Here is a 16744-nt window from a genome sequence, read left to right as displayed (position 1 = left end):
CTGCGGCGGTGCACCATTCTATCCCCACGTCGGCTCAGCACCCTGATTCCACGCTCTCTTCTCACCGCACTGCCCTGCCATAACAGAGTGTAGATCAGATAAATGGCTGAAAATAACCAACGTTCTCGCCCCACTGAAAGGGAGCCAATCAGAGGCTGCACCTTTCAACGGTTGAGTGCCTGCCATATGTAATTTTTGGTAATATTATACCTAATCTATGTGCTTCTACGCGAAGTCACAATGTTAGGATCCCGCACAACCCGGTTTGTCCCTTGTGTGAGGATCATCATCATATCGTAGCTGTTCAGCAGCTCACAGCCCAATGATCCTGCCAGGGGAGACCTGGACCGCGAGGCCACCGGCGGAAAACGCAGTTGCAGCGAGCCGTACGGTTTACCGTGGGACCTTGATAGCTGGCCCGAAAACACGACGCCGAAGGCAGCGTGAGGATATCTTGCCACTGCGGCCAGTTTCGCTGCAGACTCGCCAGTGTTACACAAGCAGAAAGTCTGCTCCACGGGGAGGTTGCGCAACCTTGCGCAACGCTCCTCCCAGTTGTTCGGGCGTTCTGGTGGCGTTGGTCCTCCACGCAAAGTCAGAATTAGTACACACGTGCTTAGTATGAGTTCTCGGGCCGACCAATACGAACCGACACAAAGGTTTTGTAACAAGATCACAAATCCCTACCTATGTGGTTGTAGTAATCTCATGGGACGAAGGACAGCGCGACTTTAACGGGATTACTTACAAACAAAGCCCCCCGACACCGCTACGATGATCCGGGCTCTGCGGCCCCTCATGTTCACGTGAGGGGTTTGTGTCGAGCCTGCGCCGTCGCGTGAGCGCCGGGCACAAAGCGTCGAGGACTCAGGACAAAGCGTCGAGGCTCTGAGCGCTTGCTCCGAACGCCCTTCGCCAACCGCGCCCCGCAGGCGGGCGAGTACGCACGGTAAGCTGCTGCCTCCCTACGCGTTTTTCGAGGGCGCCGAGCGTGCGGTTGAGTGGAGCCCAACATCCCGCACCTTGCACGCCCTCGCCGGGCGCTGGCTCCTGAGCACCCTTAGCTGACGCCGCGGCGACGACAGGAACGCCTTTCCCAAAGATCTGGCCAGAAAGCCCTGCTGCGGCCGCAAAAGCCCCCCCTGCAGTCCCCCTTGCAGCCCCCCCGCCCCCTGCCGCCGCGTTGTGCGGGCTGCTGGCGCCGCTGCTACGCGGCACAAATGCGGGGCGTTTCGCGCCCCTTCCCCCAGCAACCCGGACGCTTCGTTGGGCGCGGTGCATCAGGGCCGGAGGTCAGCCAGGGTAGGGGTCGGGTACGAGAGGCGCAAGCTGGACGCTCTGTTAGTTCACTCTCCCTGCCAGCTAGATCCGCGCATCCTTCCCAAGGGCTCCTTTCGCCTCGGCGGCGCTCGTGAGCGGCTGGGCTCGTAAGATATCGCGGTGCGCATCGGCGGCCTTCAAGCACCCCTGCAGAAGGCCGTCGCCACGCCCATGGGCTCACTGGACGCCTCTCACCCTTCTCTCGTATCACATTATTCGAACGCAACTCGCTGGTGGCTGAACAGTGTCGGGGCAACGTCGACTTCCTGGGCCCCTGTGTCCTACGCCGGCATCTGTCGAGGCACTCCGCCCCTTTCCGGCCCTGCGAGCGCGCGCCGCGCGACGGCGCCGGCGACATAGGCCCGTGCGAAAGCTGCGAGGATGCTCTTTGCGAAACCGAAGCCCAGCGGGCCGCCTGATCTCTGGGGTTGCCTCCCAGAGATCCTGGCCATAGTCAAGCCGGCGGGCTGGCCCGCATACGACCCTGGCTCAGGCTCCGAGCTGCAAGGCTGAAAGCCCAGCTCTACTCTGTCCCCGCACGCGATTACGTCCACAAAGCCTCGGCCGATGTCGCTGTGCCAGCCGCGCATGCTCATGCCGTCGCCGTAGCCATTCGAACACTTGGATCTTTGAACTACGGCGGTTTGCGCGGAAGTTTGCTTGCGTTTGAATTTTTGGCCACTGCGTACACCTCATCCGCCGCTGGCAATATGCTGTATTCCCTGTCGAGCGGTTGAGACCCTTGGTCATCAAACCTTCGCCTACGCCCGTGTTTGCTTGCCGCCGTCGGCGACTGAGGCGTCATGCGGCCTGAGCCAGTTCATTAGCGTAGACGGTTAGGCTCGATTCTTGTCGGTTTCTCGTTTCTGTCGTCACAAGTCTGTCTCAAGCTCAAGCTCGCAGTCGCCTGTTTGTTTGTTTTCCATGAAATCTTTTTATTGTCCGCGAGGGCCGAGCCCAATGTAGACGACACTATAACGGCATGGGATGGGTTCGGGGCTGTACTATCCGAGGTAGAGCGAAGGCGTGTACAGCATAGGAGTAGGAGAGGCCCGGGGTAGAGATAGGAGCAGGTGTATGTACAGTAGGGAGCGTTCAAGCCGATCGCGACACCATGCCATGTATGTACGTAAGGAGGGAGCTCCCGCCTGGGAGACCATACGCTTTCGACGCGGCGGTCGGGCGGGACGAGCAGCCGGGCTCAAGCGCTCAGGGCGGGGTGTGAGTGTGGTGCGCAGGGCTGTTAACGTTTGCAACCTGGTGCGGCCCCGGCAGCTCAGCGCTCAGCACTCTACCCGGCTCCTACAGTGACCATCGGAGGGACCTCTCGCGCACTCTCCGGCGCACTGGTAGAGTCGGATGCGACGTACGAGTGGTAGACTGCAGTGTAGAACAGAGAAATCAGTGCAATGTGTGAGATAGGGTGTGAAAGAGGAAGGGGCTACGGCCCATTGGCCTTCGAGAGCGAGTCGCCGTAGACCGCCGCGAAGCAGCACGTCTCGTAGATGTAACGGAAGAGTTGTCGGATGGCCTTGGGCTGAGTGAGGAGCATTTGGATAGTACGTTACAGTATCGGATGTCAACGTTCAACTACGAAGGGCTTTCCCGCACCGGGCCGTGTGCTATGACACAGCCCATGGGGTCGCTAGCATGGTTGCGTGTATGGGCAAACAATTAGATATTTACAGCGGGTACACACGTACAGATAGCAAGCTCAAAACCGCGCAGCGAACGTTCAACATATGTGAGCCTGCGCGCATGATATATCGGCTGCACTATGCTGTGGGCGCCGGCGCAGTGATCGTCGCAGTGACCGTCTTGACTGTGTCACCAGACACTGTCGTGATGGTGACAGTGGTGGCAGTAGGAGAGCCCTGCCCATGGGCCTGGACACCCCTCAGCGCATCCAGAGTGGACTGAAGGGCATTTTCGACACCTCCAAGGTGGCCAAGAGGCTATTGTCCGCCATGAGCCGGCGTTTAACCGAATGAACAGAACATAGGCCTACCTCTAGCCCATCCTCCCCGGCTTCGGTTTGGCCAGCATGGCTCATGGTAACGTCGCTGATGGATGAGCCGGGTCGGGTGCATCTGCTTGGGCTGCTTGGCGCGGAAGGCCCCGCATTGCCAGGGGATGCCAACGGTGTCCTGCCGTTGTAGGTCAACATCAGTTTGGACCTCGCGAATATGCGCGCCGTACCTGCTTGCCACTTCAAGAGGATCGACAGAGCTGTCTCTGTTGCTTGCCGCTTGCGGCATGGTGGACGGAACAGGGACATAAGTCAGGCCGGTCGATCTTGAGCGGAGTGATAATCGGGCAAACGGCTCGGAGCTGACTCGGAGCCACAAAAGAGTTTGTTCAGTGCTGCACTGCTGCCACGGCATGAGCCGTAAAGACATACCGGGGGCTCCCATCTTCTTGAGCTGCTATGCGCCGCATGTCTTCGTTTGGAGACCATGGCGCAGCTATAGCCTGTTCTTGATAAGTGGCGGGCGAACTGGCACTGCAACAACATGGGAGGTTCAAGGCGTCGACGACTTCATGAACGGAGCGATTGATCTCACCTTTCACGAGGAGGCTGGGCTACTGCGGGAGAGTCGACGTTCATGCTGCATGCAATCAGCTAAAAATCAGCGAAGGCATGGCTGAGCGAATGGGCCCAACTGACGCAGAGCCACGTTCATCCATGCTGTTCATCATAGATGTCAGGCTATCCAGCGACATTCTCATGTAGCTAGGGTTTTCAGCGCCCGAGGAATTGACATAAGTAGAGGTCAGAGGCGGCAGTACTACGCTATGGTCTGTCAAGACGGCGGCGAGTGTGTCCCTGGAGGAGGTGAGCTGGAGGTCGGAGGCATGCTCTGCTGGCATCCATCCTGGAAGCGTCAGTCCATCCGTCGTAGATTGAGAAGCGCTGCGCATTGCAAGCAGACCCGTCAGCGGCATAGCTACTGAAGAGGCGGCTTCCGCGTTTGCCTGTACAAGGCGAGCGCGCCCAGCCAGGTCAGCGATGTTGTTAGCATTGAGGATGAGCGCAACGGCAAACTGCCAATTTGCAGCTTACCTGCTCGGCGGGGTTGCGGGCTCCTGTAGGCTGCACGCTGGTCCTGTCGTCAGGCCACACCGGTGTCAGTGTACCGCGAAGCAGTAGAACATAGCAGCTGCTTACGAGGTATGACCCACCAGGGACTCAGCGAAGGCGGTAGGCCGAGGCCGTTTCGAGGCTGGTCCACTGCCAGTGGGGGAGTGACCGCGGGAGCCGCTGTCAGATGTGGAACGCTTCCGAACCAGCGGTCGACTATTGACAGAGGCCCTGTAAGTTAGCCCGAACAGCTGTAGCGGAAGCTCGCACTTACGATCGACGCCTTCCATCATTGCCGCGCTTCATGCGCCCCCTTAGACCTGGAGGCATGGGCGACTGTACAGAGGGACGGATGAGCTGTCCCGACGTAAATATATCGGTTGAGCGGCAGCCTAAGGCCATTCGGGAGGATCCCGAGCTGCTATTGTACCTCTAGGAGGAACAAAGAGCTTGGGATGGCAGTTCTCATGGGCCGGCGTTGCATGTAGCCGAAACAGGGATCCGGCGCTGCGAGTGACATAAGACGCAGTCGCCGGACAGAATAAGGCAGTTTGGCTCACCTTGTCTGGCTCATCACGGGCCTGGCGCTCCCCATGAGAAGTTCTAATAAAACAGCTAATTCGTGAGATTGATCTCGTGTGCCGGAGCTCTCCGGCGCGTAGACCGCGCAGCACCGATCGCGAGTAAGAACTCTAGAAAAAAAGCATTAAAACCCGTTTAGTTTCATGATCGATGACCCTGACCCTGTGGGTGAGAGCGTTACGACAACCCGGCTGGTATGCGACGAGAAGAATCAGAAATCGACAACAATGTGCGCGACAATCGGACCCTAGGGCGCGCCCTGCACAGGATGCGGGCATATACGTCGGCCTATCCAGAGTGGGCAAGAGGCCGAATATTACCAACCAGGCCAGCGCCGCCGAGAAGGCCAGGCCTCCATGTGGGTCAGGTATATTATAGAATTAAAAACATTAAATCTGCGCTGCTGCACCATTCCACTCACTGCTGCTTTGAGACCCTCAGCGTGCACCCTCTGCCCTCATGTCGTACATCGATGCTTCGGACGCCCTCGTTGAGCTGCGAGGTCGACTCCGCAACATTATCGCTGTTGCAAGCCGGCTCTCCTACAGAGTGGAGTGGTAAGCCACTCGTTGCCAATTGACTCTGACTTACCCTGTTGTTTCCTTCCAGCACACTCCCCCCTGCTGGCTTCCTAGTCGTGGGTGGGGATATTGTGTTTCCAGGCGAGTCCATGCTGCACGACAACGCCCGGCAGAGGCATGCGACCATAGAAAGAATCCGCTCGGATGGACGCCAGATGCGGCGCGAGCATGCGATGGAGACGGCCGCCGTGCTCCTCGCCGAGCTTGAACGAGGGGCAAGCAAGGTCGCGGCGGTCCAAGGGGAGTGCCGGGCCGCTTACCGAGTGCTGGAGAGAACAACGAGCCCTCGCAAGGCTGTCCCGCTGGGGCTGAAGCTCGCGAACCTCGAGCTCAAGGTCATCGACCTCGAGCGTGAGCAATACGCGGTGCAAGACGAGTTCCGCGACTGGCGCTGGTACATCGGTGCACTAGCTGCACCAAAGGTCAGTACTGTCACATCATTGTAGAAATCGGCATATTCTGACACAAAATACCTGTAAGGCTGCGCTGGAGGAGTTGATCTCCCCCCTGTTCGACGCACCTCAGCTTCAAGACATTCGTGCGCGTGTTCGCACTGAGCTTGAGGTCTTACACAGGCAGTTCCGCGAGCGCGAAGAGACAGTGATGCAGGCGGCCGCCCTTTCCACTGCAATGGGGCGAAGACTCGCACAGCGGGACCCCGACATGACCGCAGGAGACGTGAGGGGCGCCCTGCAGAAGCTCGAGGCAATGGGGTGTGCGCTGATTGCACAGGAGGCAGGGCAGGAGGATGCCATTGTCGCTCTGAGGGTGCGTGGAGAACGATATCAGCAAGACGTCTAGCTGACATTGTACCAGATCTCGTACCGCCGAGGAGTCGCTGCCCCGAAGAGCCTGCAGGGCCCTTGCGCGTTGAATATCCCCCGTTTATGCCTTGCCCGCGAGAAGCAGTTGCAGTTGCAGCTCCGGCTTGAAAGCGCCATCAAAGTAAGTGTGTGTTCTACCTCGATATAAACACATACCGATCTCATGCGCCGTATGCGCCTTTCAGACGCAGAGCGCATTGGTCAGGGAGGCCCGACAGCTCATGCACGCATTTGACTGAGATGAGCTCGCCGGAGACTCGAGGCAGCCGCTCCGAATCCTCTCTGACTGCTACTGCTACTTCATGCGCCTCGATCGTCTAAGCCATACATAGTACAATGTCATTGATGTGATCTCACTTCGTCTGCCGCGCAGTCTCGAGTCCGGCGTTGCGCCCACAGTGGAGGGTGTATTATGGCGAAACATGCTCGCATGACTTATCGTACATTGGCAACACACTATTTGTATGCCTGTAAACGACCGACCGGTTTCGTCTACCTATGACCGGTGCTGCAGCACCCACACGCGTTGGACAATGCAACCTCGACAAGATACTCAAGCTCCTCGACGACCTTGAAAGTGTTCCCGTAGCCGGAGTTGGCCTCAGGGACGATACGAGCCCTCGCCTTGCAGACGTCGCCGGCCTTGAGTGCGGCCCCCCACCCTCAACAACGTCGGAACCCGCACGTAAGGTGGGCCGGCTTGAGCAAGTCGTCATCGATGGTGGCTGGGAAGATTGCCTTCATGGTGGCCTGGCACATGGTTAGGGCGTCACGAACAACGCAGAGCCGGCACTGCTTACCTGCCAGCCAGTTACGATCGCAAAATCCATCGGGGCCTCGTTCCGGTCCGTCCGTGCTGTCTTGAACGCCTCGCCCTCATTACCTACCACGGCGCAGAACACCTCGACGTCGTTCGCCTCACCTCCAGACCGGTACACGTGCCGCGAAGGTTGATCTCGGAAAGCACCTCGTTGTCGCCGAACCACAGCCTCCAGCAGAGGTCCTTGGTACGCCCTCGGAAGCGTCATGGATGTTGGTGTAGCCCATGCTCGGCTTGTAGAGGGACTAGGGGTGAAGCTTGAAGAGGGACAGAGACGTCGCGGCGATCCTCGAACAGTGTGACGTCGATCGCCTGAGATGCCGAATCATATCTAACCACGGCAACTTGACACCTTGAGTATGCGTTGTCAGTCAGTTGCGGAGTGAGCATACATGTCTAGTATCCTCCGGAACTCACGCTATGGCCTCAAAAGCATTCCTGCTGGAAACCTCCCGAGAAAGCGCGACGACCCCCGGAGTGATAAGCTTATGCCCTCCTCGGTGCCGAGGATGGTCGGTAGGTCGATGGTCGTGCTCGTGACTGCGCGCAGGAGGGCGCGGGGGGCAGTCTTGGAGTATGTGGCGTCGTGTCTGGTATGGGTCGCTGCAAGGGCAGTCGACTGGTAGGTACAAAGGGCTTGAAGTACTAGCGTTGCCTGTTGGGTGCGTTTCTTTTACTCTGCACTCGTCGCGCGTTCCTGGAAGTCTGCGAGGCCGTTGCCCGTGATGCCTTCGTGGCCTGGCGTCCACAGCGCCGTTAGTTACAGCACCGTTAGTTACAGCACCGTTAGTTTGAGAGGCTCAGGTAGCGCCTTTGGATTCCGGAATTGAGAGCCTCAGATCTCCGGTCGAAGCACGTGTGGCCACATGATCGCACCGGACCAAACATGTGCAAACGAATTGACCGGAACCGACCATGGCATGGGCGCAACGCCTTGCCTAAATCACTCCTAGATCCACTGTTTGACTGTTGTCCGCAGGCGAGCGGAATGTGTGTCTCCTAGGGGGCATTCGGCGCTCGAAGCGGCAGCAGACAGCAGTGGGTTGGCCGCAACACATCCTCACCAACGTCATGTCGGACGACGGCGCTATGCCTGCACAGTAAGCACCTCCGTATTGTTCTGTCGTCGCCTTCAGCTTACGATCCGGCATAGACACTTCGTCAAGCTCCTCTTCGCGACGTACCCGGCCGCGACCGCGCAGCTCCTGGCGTCGGAGGACAAGGCTTTCTTCCTCGCCATCTCACAACGCCCGGGCCAGAAGCCGGTCCCTTTCATTCCTGTTCTCGAGGTGTCGTTCGAGAGGGTACGTTCGTTTGTTTGTTTAATCCCTATATTGTCACTGAGGGCGAAGCCTTATGTAGACATAACATACTCTACTCTTTTCGTGTCTCGTCTGGCCCGTGGTCGCTGAGCATCGCCGTTCCCCGAAGCGTCGAGCAGGTATAAGAGGGTACGTTAAGGTCGCCCAACGAGGAACTGTGGCTCATATGTTGGTAGGATTTCGTGGGCAGCCGAGGACATCGAGGCCGCCTTCGACGAGAACCCCCAGCGTGCGTGCACCCTCCGGGCGGGGCCCTGTGGCGGCGCCCACCTCGCTCGCGCGCCGCCGAAGCCACACGTTCTGCTGCCTCGTTCGACTTCTACTGCGCCGCTCGATTCTCCCGCACCCTCGCCTTTCCCCGCACCCTTGCTGCCTGCCCGCGCATCCTCACCTTGTCCTCGCACCCTCGCGAGGTCGCCCGCCGCGCGCAATGCTCGCGCGCAGTCAGCTGCGGCATCGAGCCTGCCTGCAGCGGTCTGGGGCATTGCTCTGCCCTCCCCGGGGCGAGTGACGACCCCGCACTGCAGCTGACCCTCGCCAATGCGTTGCGTGCACCAGCAACGCGGCTGCCAGAAGTCACACCCCCATCCCGGCGCTCCCAGAACGCGCCCGGCTGCCCTCGCAGTTCCTTCGCCCTCAGGTACTGCGCCCGCCTCCGAAGACGAGATTGTTTGGTGGACAGGGTACGAACGAGGTCTACTTCGACGAGCTGCAATCGCGTTACGACACGCACACGCCTTGGTCTCGCCTTTCCTCCTCGCTTCGGAGGTACTTCGCCCTCTCGTCCGCGGTCTCGCGTCTTCCACCTACTATAAGCATGGCCTGGGTGCCATCTCTTAGGTGGCTGGTGCTGCGCTGCGCCCCCTTATTGCGCACCTCGTGTCCGCCCCCGCATCACTACCCCCATCGGGCTCGCGCAGCTCACCCAATACCTGATCACTCGCCGCGTCGCGCGTATCGACCCCGGCGAGATGCGCGAGAAGCTCCAAGATGCGACCGGTCACTCCCAAGGCGCCGTCTCTGCCGCTGCCGTCGCGGCCTCGAGAAGCCTCGAGTCGTAATGCTTCGAGAACAGCAAGGAGGGAATGGAGTGGCTCTTCTACTGCGGCTACCGCGGCCAGCAGGCATTCCTCGCGCTCGCGCTTGAGCCGAGCATCGTGGAAGGCGCAATAGAGGGCGAGGGCGCGCCGAGCCCCGTGTTGCTCGTCGCAGGGCTCGCCCTCAAGGATCGCTCGTCGCAGGGCTCGCCCTCAAGGATCTCGAGAAGCCCGTTCAGTGCGCGGGCAAGCATCTCCTGGCGAACTCGCAGCTGCGCGTGTCGCTGCACAACGCGCCGAAGGCGCTCGTCGTCACGCGCCCTGCGCGCGCCTTGGACGGGCTCGTCACCCACCTGCGCAAGGTCCGCGCCTCGAACGGCGTCGATCAGAGCAAAGTGCCGTTCTTGCAGCCCCGCGTTTTCTGAGCGCTTCTTGGTGGTCGGCGTGCCCTACCGCAGCGAGTACCTCAAGGGGAGGGCGGAGAAGCTGATCGAGGAGGACTTCGGTGCTGAGGAGCTGCGGACGAAGGAGGGCCTGGGTATGGCTGTGTATCATACCGAGACTGGTGAGTGCGCATGCTTTTATTCAAGGCTCCTCGGTCTGATCATACGGTGCCAGGTAACGATGTCTGCGAGCTACGGTGTCCCTGGCGTGCTCCCTGGGTGACCAAATCTCCACCTCTCCGCTGCACTGGGCGAAGGCTACGAACTTCCCCAAAACCGCTACACACGCGATTGACTTCAGTCCGGGTGACCCCAGCGGCGTCGGTCCTATGGCGGCACGAAACCCCAACGGTCGCGGCGTCCGCGCCATCGTCGCGGGAGATAAGTCGAAGGGCGTCGTCGAGTTGCACGACGCGCAGGCGGTGAAGAGGGAGGAATGGCGGAGCAAGAAGTTCATGCCCAGTCTCGTGAAGACTAGGTACGCTCTCCAGCATTCGCTCATTGTGCATTGCTGACCTTGCTATAGCGATGGCAAAATACACCTCGAAACGCCATTCTCCCGCCTCCTGGGCAAGCCGCCAATCATGGTGGCTGGTATGGCACCTACGACCGTCAAGGCCGGCTTCGTCAGCGCTGTCCTGACGGCTGGATACCACGCCGAGCTTGCTGGTGGTGGTCACTCAACGCTGCTTCCTTCCGCGCGAAGGTCGCCGAAATGCAGAGCAAGATCCCCGCTGGTGCCGGTATTACCCTCAATTCGCTTAACATTAACCCGCGCCAGTTCGGCTTCCAGTTCCCCTATGGCAGGAGATGCGCCGCGAGGTCCTGCCCATCGAGGGCTTCTGTGTCGCCGCCGGTATCCCCAACACGGAGAAGGCAGCCGACATCACCGGTGGTCTCAAGGTGGCGGGCATCCGTCGCGTTTCGTTCAAGCCAGGATCCGCCGACGGTATCCGCCAGGTCGTTAACATCGCCGCGGCGAACCCAGACTTCCCTATGATCTTGCAGTGGACGGGTGGCCGTGCGGGTGGTCACCACTCGTGCGAGGACTTCCACCAGCCTACTCTGCTGGTGTACCATTCGATCCGTCAGCACAGCAGCATCTCGCTCGTCGCCGGCTCTGGTTTCGGTGGTGCGGACGATGTCTGGCCGCATCTTACTGGCGACTGGTCCGCCGAGAAGTCTGGGATGCAGCCCATGCCGTTCGACGGGTTCCTCTTCGCGTCTCGCGTCATGGTCGCCAAGGAGGCGCATACGGGCTCCTCATTAAGGATCTCATCGTCGCCGCGAAGGGTGTCGATGATGCTCAGTGGGAAGGTATCTACGCGAAGGAGACCAGCGGCATTGCGACCGCCAAATCCGAGCTCGGCGAGCCCATCCGCAAGGTCGCCACGCGCGCCGCCAAGCTGTGGAAGGAGTTCCACGAGATTGTGTTCAAGATGCCTAAGGAGAAGCACGCTGCGCGGATCAACGAGAGGCGCGCGGAGATGAAGTATCGCGAAGCTGAACAAGGACTTCGCGAAGCCATGGTTTGGGTGGAAGAAGGACGGCAGCGCCGTCGAGGTCATCGCCGGTATGGCCTAAGAGGAGGTCGTCCTCCGAATGGCCCGTCTTATGTACGCCGACCACGAGGAGCATTGGGTCGACTTGTCGCTCAGGGACTCGGATCGAAGGCGCCGATCCTGCAGTCTTACTCTTCTTTGGACAAGCCGATCGACTTCGTCAAGCTCTTCTTCGCATCTTACCCGGCTGCGACCGAGCAGCTCCTGGCGTCGGAGGACAAGACGTTCTTCCTCGCCATCTCGCAGCGCCCAGGCCAGAAGCCGGTACCGTTCATCCCTGTTCTCGATGCGAACTTTGAGGTGTGGTTCAAGAAGGTGCGTTTAAATTACCCGAAAACGAACTACGACTTACGTTTTGGGTAGGACTCTTTGTGGGCAGCCGAGGACATCGAGGCCGTCTTCGACCAGGACCCGCAGCGCGTGTGCATCCTCCAGGGCCCTGTCGCGGCGAAGCATGCGACGAAGAAGGACGAGTCGATCAAGGAGATGCTCGACAACGTCGCAGCTATCCTTGTCGACAAGTTCAATTGGCGCAGCGCCTCTACGGCGGCGACCTCAGTCTCATCCCGACCGCTGACTATCTCAGTGTCAGGGCTTCTCCTCTTCCGGAGAACATCGCTAGCTCGCTTGGCGTCGAGCGCTCTGCCGAGGCAGGCAAGATCACCTACTCCGTTGGGAGCACCTTGCCCGAGGCGTCGACCTGGCTTGGGATGCTCGCAGGTCCACGTCAAAGTTGGCCCAGGGCTCTCCTTACGCCGGCGACCATCGTGCAGGGAACATCACACATCGACAACGCGATGTGCCGCCTCTTCGCTCCTCGTCGGAGCCAGAAGGTCGTCTTGACCTTGGGCGGCGAGATACCTGTGTCCGCCGCGCTCTACGGTGCTGCTCGTTCGTACGGCCAGCACAAGTATCATTCGGCGTCTCAGGCGATCGACATCGCGTTGTTCGAGGACCGCCGCGACGTCTCCGTGCCTCTCCACTTCAAGTTCCTCTACAGGCCGAGCATGGGTTCGCTCCCGTTTGAATCCACGAGGTTGCCGAGGGTCCTAACACGCGCATCAAGGACTTCTACTGGCGGCTGTGGTTCGGCGACAACGAGGTGCTCCCCGAGATCAATCTTCGCGACGCGCTTACGGGTGCTGAGGTTGCGATTGAGGCGGATGACGTCGAGACGTTCTGCGCTGTGGTGAGTAATGAAGGCGAGGCGTTCAGGGCAGCGCGGACGGACCGGGTCCAAGACCCGAGGGACCTCGCGATCATTACTGGCTGGCAGGTAAGCAGTGTTGAATGGATACGTTATGTCCTAGCATCGTGGCAGGCGTGCTTCAAGACGGTCTCTGCATCTGGCGGCATTTTCGTCCTCGACCAGCTCAAGCGCCTCGTCAAGGTTGGATCAATCGACTTCCTGCAGGACGATAGTCGTGGCCTGCAGGACGATAGTCGTTGCCTGCAGGACGATAGTCGTGGCCTGCAGGACGATAGTCGTGGCAACCCCGCAATCGCATAGTATCTCCAACGCCATGGTACCCAGCAGGGCTCGCCCAAGGCTGCACGATGAGCAAGTCGGGTACTACGGCCTTCGCTTCCTCCGCAACGAACGAGCCTTACTCCAAGATCTCCGGCGATTTCAACCCTATCCGCATCAACCCCTACTTCGCAGACTTCGCCGCACTTCCGGGAACGATCACGCATGGCATGCGGTCGAGCGCCGCTACAAGGGTGGAACACATCAACGAGGACTCAAGACCGTTGGCGTGTGGAGCTACTGGCGTGGCACGGGCACGTACGGCAAGGGGATCGCGCGAGAGAACGCACCCTACTTCAAGGCACTCAGGAGCTTGAGGATGTATTCCTTCATACGGCTGGTGTCTGAAGCCCGACCACGATCCGCACCTCGACGAAGCTACGTCCGAGTCGGGGGTGAAAAGACCGTTGAAGTGAGGCTCGAGCTCGGACAAGTTCTGAGAGAAGCAGTCAGCGTCACTACGAAAGAGACATTGAGCCGGCACTCGGAGGTACTGTCTGAGACGCTTACCTTCGCCGTCGTGGTTGCGAGGAAGCCGTAGACTTCCATGTTCGTGTTCACCTCACGCGTGAGATCCTTCAACCACTGACCTGGGCCTCAATCAAGCGGTCACAGTGGACGGTGGTAGGAAACGCGGCCGCGTGTCCATGCCCGCCGACACGAATCGCATAATAGCCATCTATGCGGGGACATATGGGATCGAGCCGGGGCCGAGGTATTCGCGTACGCTTAGAGGGCATCACCTGAGCGGTAGCATCTGGCACGCAACTCGAGCTGTGGAGAGGATGAGCGGAGCAACGCGTAGCCGTGTCACAAACACGGACGTCAGGGACCAGTCACTGTACTCCGGTGGTAGTGTCTTGTCGTTTTCGGAGCGTACATAGAGCGGGGGCAACCGGTAGTGACCGCGAAGATTGAGGATGTGACAGCCAAGATCAAGGAGCTCGTGGTCGTCCAGATGCAGTCGATGGATGACGTCGATAGTCTCGATCAGACGTTATAATGACACCTCGTTCCAGCTGTGAGCTCGTTCCTCGTTCCTAAGTACGTCTTCCAGTGGGGTCTGGACTGATCAATATTTTACTTATAAAACAAAAGAGCTTATATGATGCTCGCGAGCCTTATGTAACTGGGTGGCGTCATGATCGCACGGGGGAAAAGCCCCTAACGACGCTCAACTGCACAGCTTCGAGCTCAGCGCTCAGCGCTCAAGCGCTCAACGCTAACGGTTCAACGTTCACCTCCATCTCACCGGGGCACCAATGCAGCCACGATTGGTCCTAATTAAACAGCGTACTCTGCGTAGCTGGCAGCGGCGGAAGCGTCAGCTTGCGAAACATGAAGGTCTACTTCTTGTCCGGTTGACCATAGGGTCTGTGTTCCTACTGTATGGCGCTGTCTGCTCGTTGGCGATCTTTTCCTCCTTCGTTCATCTGCTATTCGTTGCATGTGTCTGTGTGTCGCTCCAAGTGCTGCTGCCTTGCATCGCTCGAAGTGTGTTCTCATTGCCCCCTTCTTTATTGCTCGCTGACTCCATTTCAGGGTCGCGTCGATGCACCAGCGCCACTGTGCGTAAGGCCCCGCCATATTGCAACCCAATGACTGTTCTTGTGCTCGGAGTGGCGCAAAAAGCCTTGCCTATCAGTCTGTTGTGCTGTTTACCTTGTTTGAATGCCTCTGACGGAAAAGCAGGGATATCGATGAACTCTACGGTAGCCGACGTTCTGCTTCACTTGAGAAAACGACATCTTCTTCCAGATCTTCAACACGTTCGTCATACTGTATACTTCGACCCGTATAGGCACTCTCCCCTAGACCCTGCCCATGTTCTCTGTGATATCGGTGTGCGGGCCATGTCTTGCCTTCAAGTAAGGTATACGGTACTTGGCGGGAGCAAGAGTACCTCAAGAAGTCACGCCGACCACGGCTTTGAGACGTTCTCACGGCAAACTCACCCTTGTAAGTTACGCTGCAGCGGCGGTATCAGCGCCTGGTTTTCATCCTGCTGATAATTCTTTAGCCAGTGCGAGTTCGCGGAAGGCCGCACAAGTGCGAGAGAAGGAGGCAGCGCTACGTGAGCTGATGCGAGGGGCGGAGTTAGAGGCACATACGAGCCGCAATGCGCCGGAAGGTAGGCCTTTGAATCCAGAAAAGTTTTAAGTATTCCAACCCTGTTCGTAGCCGGAGCTTCGCGGAAACCCAAGAGCTCAAACCGGAACACCAGACAGCCCACCGCGGTTCTGAGGCAGGCGATTGCTACAGATGCTCAATCGAATTTCTCCTCGAGCAACTCGCCGCTTTCCCCGAAATCCAAGCAGGAACGCATGTTTGTCTCCCCCGATCGGTGCCAGGCAGAGGAGAAGAGTACGCCTAGCGCACTGCATGCAGGCACCCATGGCCCACGGCGCGAAGTCCCGCTAGCGGACGATCCCTTGGGCAATGCTCGAGATGAGCTATCGTATCTCGACACGGTAATTACCCACCGCTGCCTGATATTCGCGCCCGCTTTCCCTCTCGCTTTCATCCGGAACCCGGCTGCGTCCGGCGAGTACCAACGGCTAGGGCGCGAGCATAGTCTGCAGGCGAACAGCGGGCTATATGCCCTTGATCCCACGAAGAGGGAGAACGTAGTATTCATTGAGCACGAAGCTTGGTTGGTCACGATGGTGCGCGACCTGGCCATTACGTGCTCATACGGCGATAGCGATCTCGATGCGCAACACCTAGAACTCCAGGACCGTCTTCACCGCGAGCTTGGCCGCCTAGACGTCGTGAAAGAAGGAGAATGGAAGAGGCAACAAGTGTTTGCAAGTGGCCGAAAAACGACCGTCTCTTCCAATTCTGTCGATACTTGTGGGTGATCTACCAGTACATCGCGACCCAAATCGCTGACATACAGAACAGCCTGCTACTTCGTACGGTCGGCTCACGGGCTTCATCCATTAATTCTCACGTACAATCTCGTCGCGCTTACTCTACACCTCCTGCATGGGTTGCCTCGCAGAGGCAGCAAGCTTCTGCTCGTTGGAATGCGCTCTCTCGTACGAATTACGATGAGTCTGCTACGCTCCGCTGGTTTGAAGCCCCAGGATAAGGCAGTCTTGGAGGACCTCTCTCAGGATCTTCGCACTATCATCAGTCACTTCGACCTCGATCCTCACACCCATCCTTTTACGTGTTGTCCTGTGTGCTATGCGCTATATCCCTTCGATGGGTGCCCCGAAACATGCACATATCGAGCCACTCCTGCAAGCGCACCATGTAACGCCCAGCTGTGGCGCACTCGCACCATACGCGGCAAGAACCACAGACAACCTGTCAAAACATTCCTTTACCAGGATATGAAGCAATGGGTTGCACGCCTGCTCTCCCGGCCTGACATCGAGTCGCAAATAGACGCGCGCAAGGAGCAGGTACGGAGGGAAGTACCGCCGACGAAAGCAGACATCTGGGATGCTCCCATCTTCCGGGAGTTCCGGGATGCGCGGGGCAAGTCCTTCGTTGATTGTCCCGGGAACGAGGGAAGGCTAGTGTTCAGCCTGTGTGTTGATGGGTTCAACCCGTTTCAGAACAAGGAGGCGAAGCAGAACGTCACTGTGACGGGCATCTACATGGTCTGTTTAAATTTGCCTCCGCATCTGCG

At 58.8% G+C, this 16744-nt stretch overlaps 5 protein-coding genes across 5 annotated transcripts; 3 read left to right on the top strand and 2 right to left on the bottom strand.

Moving 5' to 3' along the window:
- Positions 1-3095: 3095 nt before the first annotated feature.
- Positions 3096-4732, bottom strand: B0H18DRAFT_950734 (uncharacterized protein; the record flags this gene model as incomplete). The annotated part of the gene is made up of 8 exons (XM_048041972.1): positions 3096-3275; positions 3329-3467; positions 3722-3823; positions 3885-3929; positions 3989-4296; positions 4385-4427; positions 4490-4633; positions 4677-4732. 8 exons carry the CDS (start codon positions 4730-4732, stop codon positions 3096-3098), a joined length of 1017 nt encoding a protein of 338 aa, XP_047899826.1.
- Positions 4733-5443: 711 nt separating this feature from the next.
- On the top strand, positions 5444-6628 carry B0H18DRAFT_1113845 (uncharacterized protein; the record flags this gene model as incomplete). The annotated part of the gene is made up of 5 exons (XM_048033032.1): positions 5444-5541; positions 5594-5987; positions 6046-6333; positions 6382-6510; positions 6575-6628. The coding sequence occupies 5 exons, from the start codon at positions 5444-5446 to the stop codon at positions 6626-6628; spliced, it is 963 nt and encodes a 320-aa protein (XP_047899825.1).
- Positions 6629-7052: 424 nt separating this feature from the next.
- On the bottom strand, positions 7053-7417 carry B0H18DRAFT_1113844 (uncharacterized protein; the record flags this gene model as incomplete). The annotated part of the gene is made up of 2 exons (XM_048033031.1): positions 7053-7139; positions 7190-7417. The coding sequence occupies 2 exons, from the start codon at positions 7415-7417 to the stop codon at positions 7053-7055; spliced, it is 315 nt and encodes a 104-aa protein (XP_047899824.1).
- An 863-nt stretch (positions 7418-8280) lies between these two features.
- B0H18DRAFT_1113843 (uncharacterized protein) lies at positions 8281-9592 on the top strand (the record flags this gene model as incomplete). Its single annotated transcript, XM_048033030.1, has 6 exons — positions 8281-8309; positions 8363-8513; positions 8641-8660; positions 8708-8760; positions 8823-9299; positions 9372-9592. 6 exons carry the CDS (start codon positions 8281-8283, stop codon positions 9590-9592), a joined length of 951 nt encoding a protein of 316 aa, XP_047899823.1.
- Positions 9593-14699: 5107 nt separating this feature from the next.
- Positions 14700-15962, top strand: B0H18DRAFT_950731 (uncharacterized protein; the record flags this gene model as incomplete). Its single annotated transcript, XM_048041971.1, has 6 exons — positions 14700-14813; positions 14860-14882; positions 14903-14943; positions 14971-15060; positions 15122-15232; positions 15283-15962. The coding sequence occupies 6 exons, from the start codon at positions 14700-14702 to the stop codon at positions 15960-15962; spliced, it is 1059 nt and encodes a 352-aa protein (XP_047899822.1).
- Positions 15963-16744: the final 782 nt, after the last annotated feature.

Source organism: Fomitopsis serialis (genome assembly GCF_022376445.1).
Source record: "Fomitopsis serialis strain Sig1Antser10 chromosome Unknown B0H18scaffold_3, whole genome shotgun sequence".
NCBI lineage: Eukaryota > Fungi > Basidiomycota > Agaricomycetes > Polyporales > Fomitopsidaceae > Fomitopsis > Fomitopsis serialis.
The sequence above is the reverse complement of the archived record's forward strand: the minus strand, read 5'-3'. Positions and strand labels throughout refer to the sequence as shown.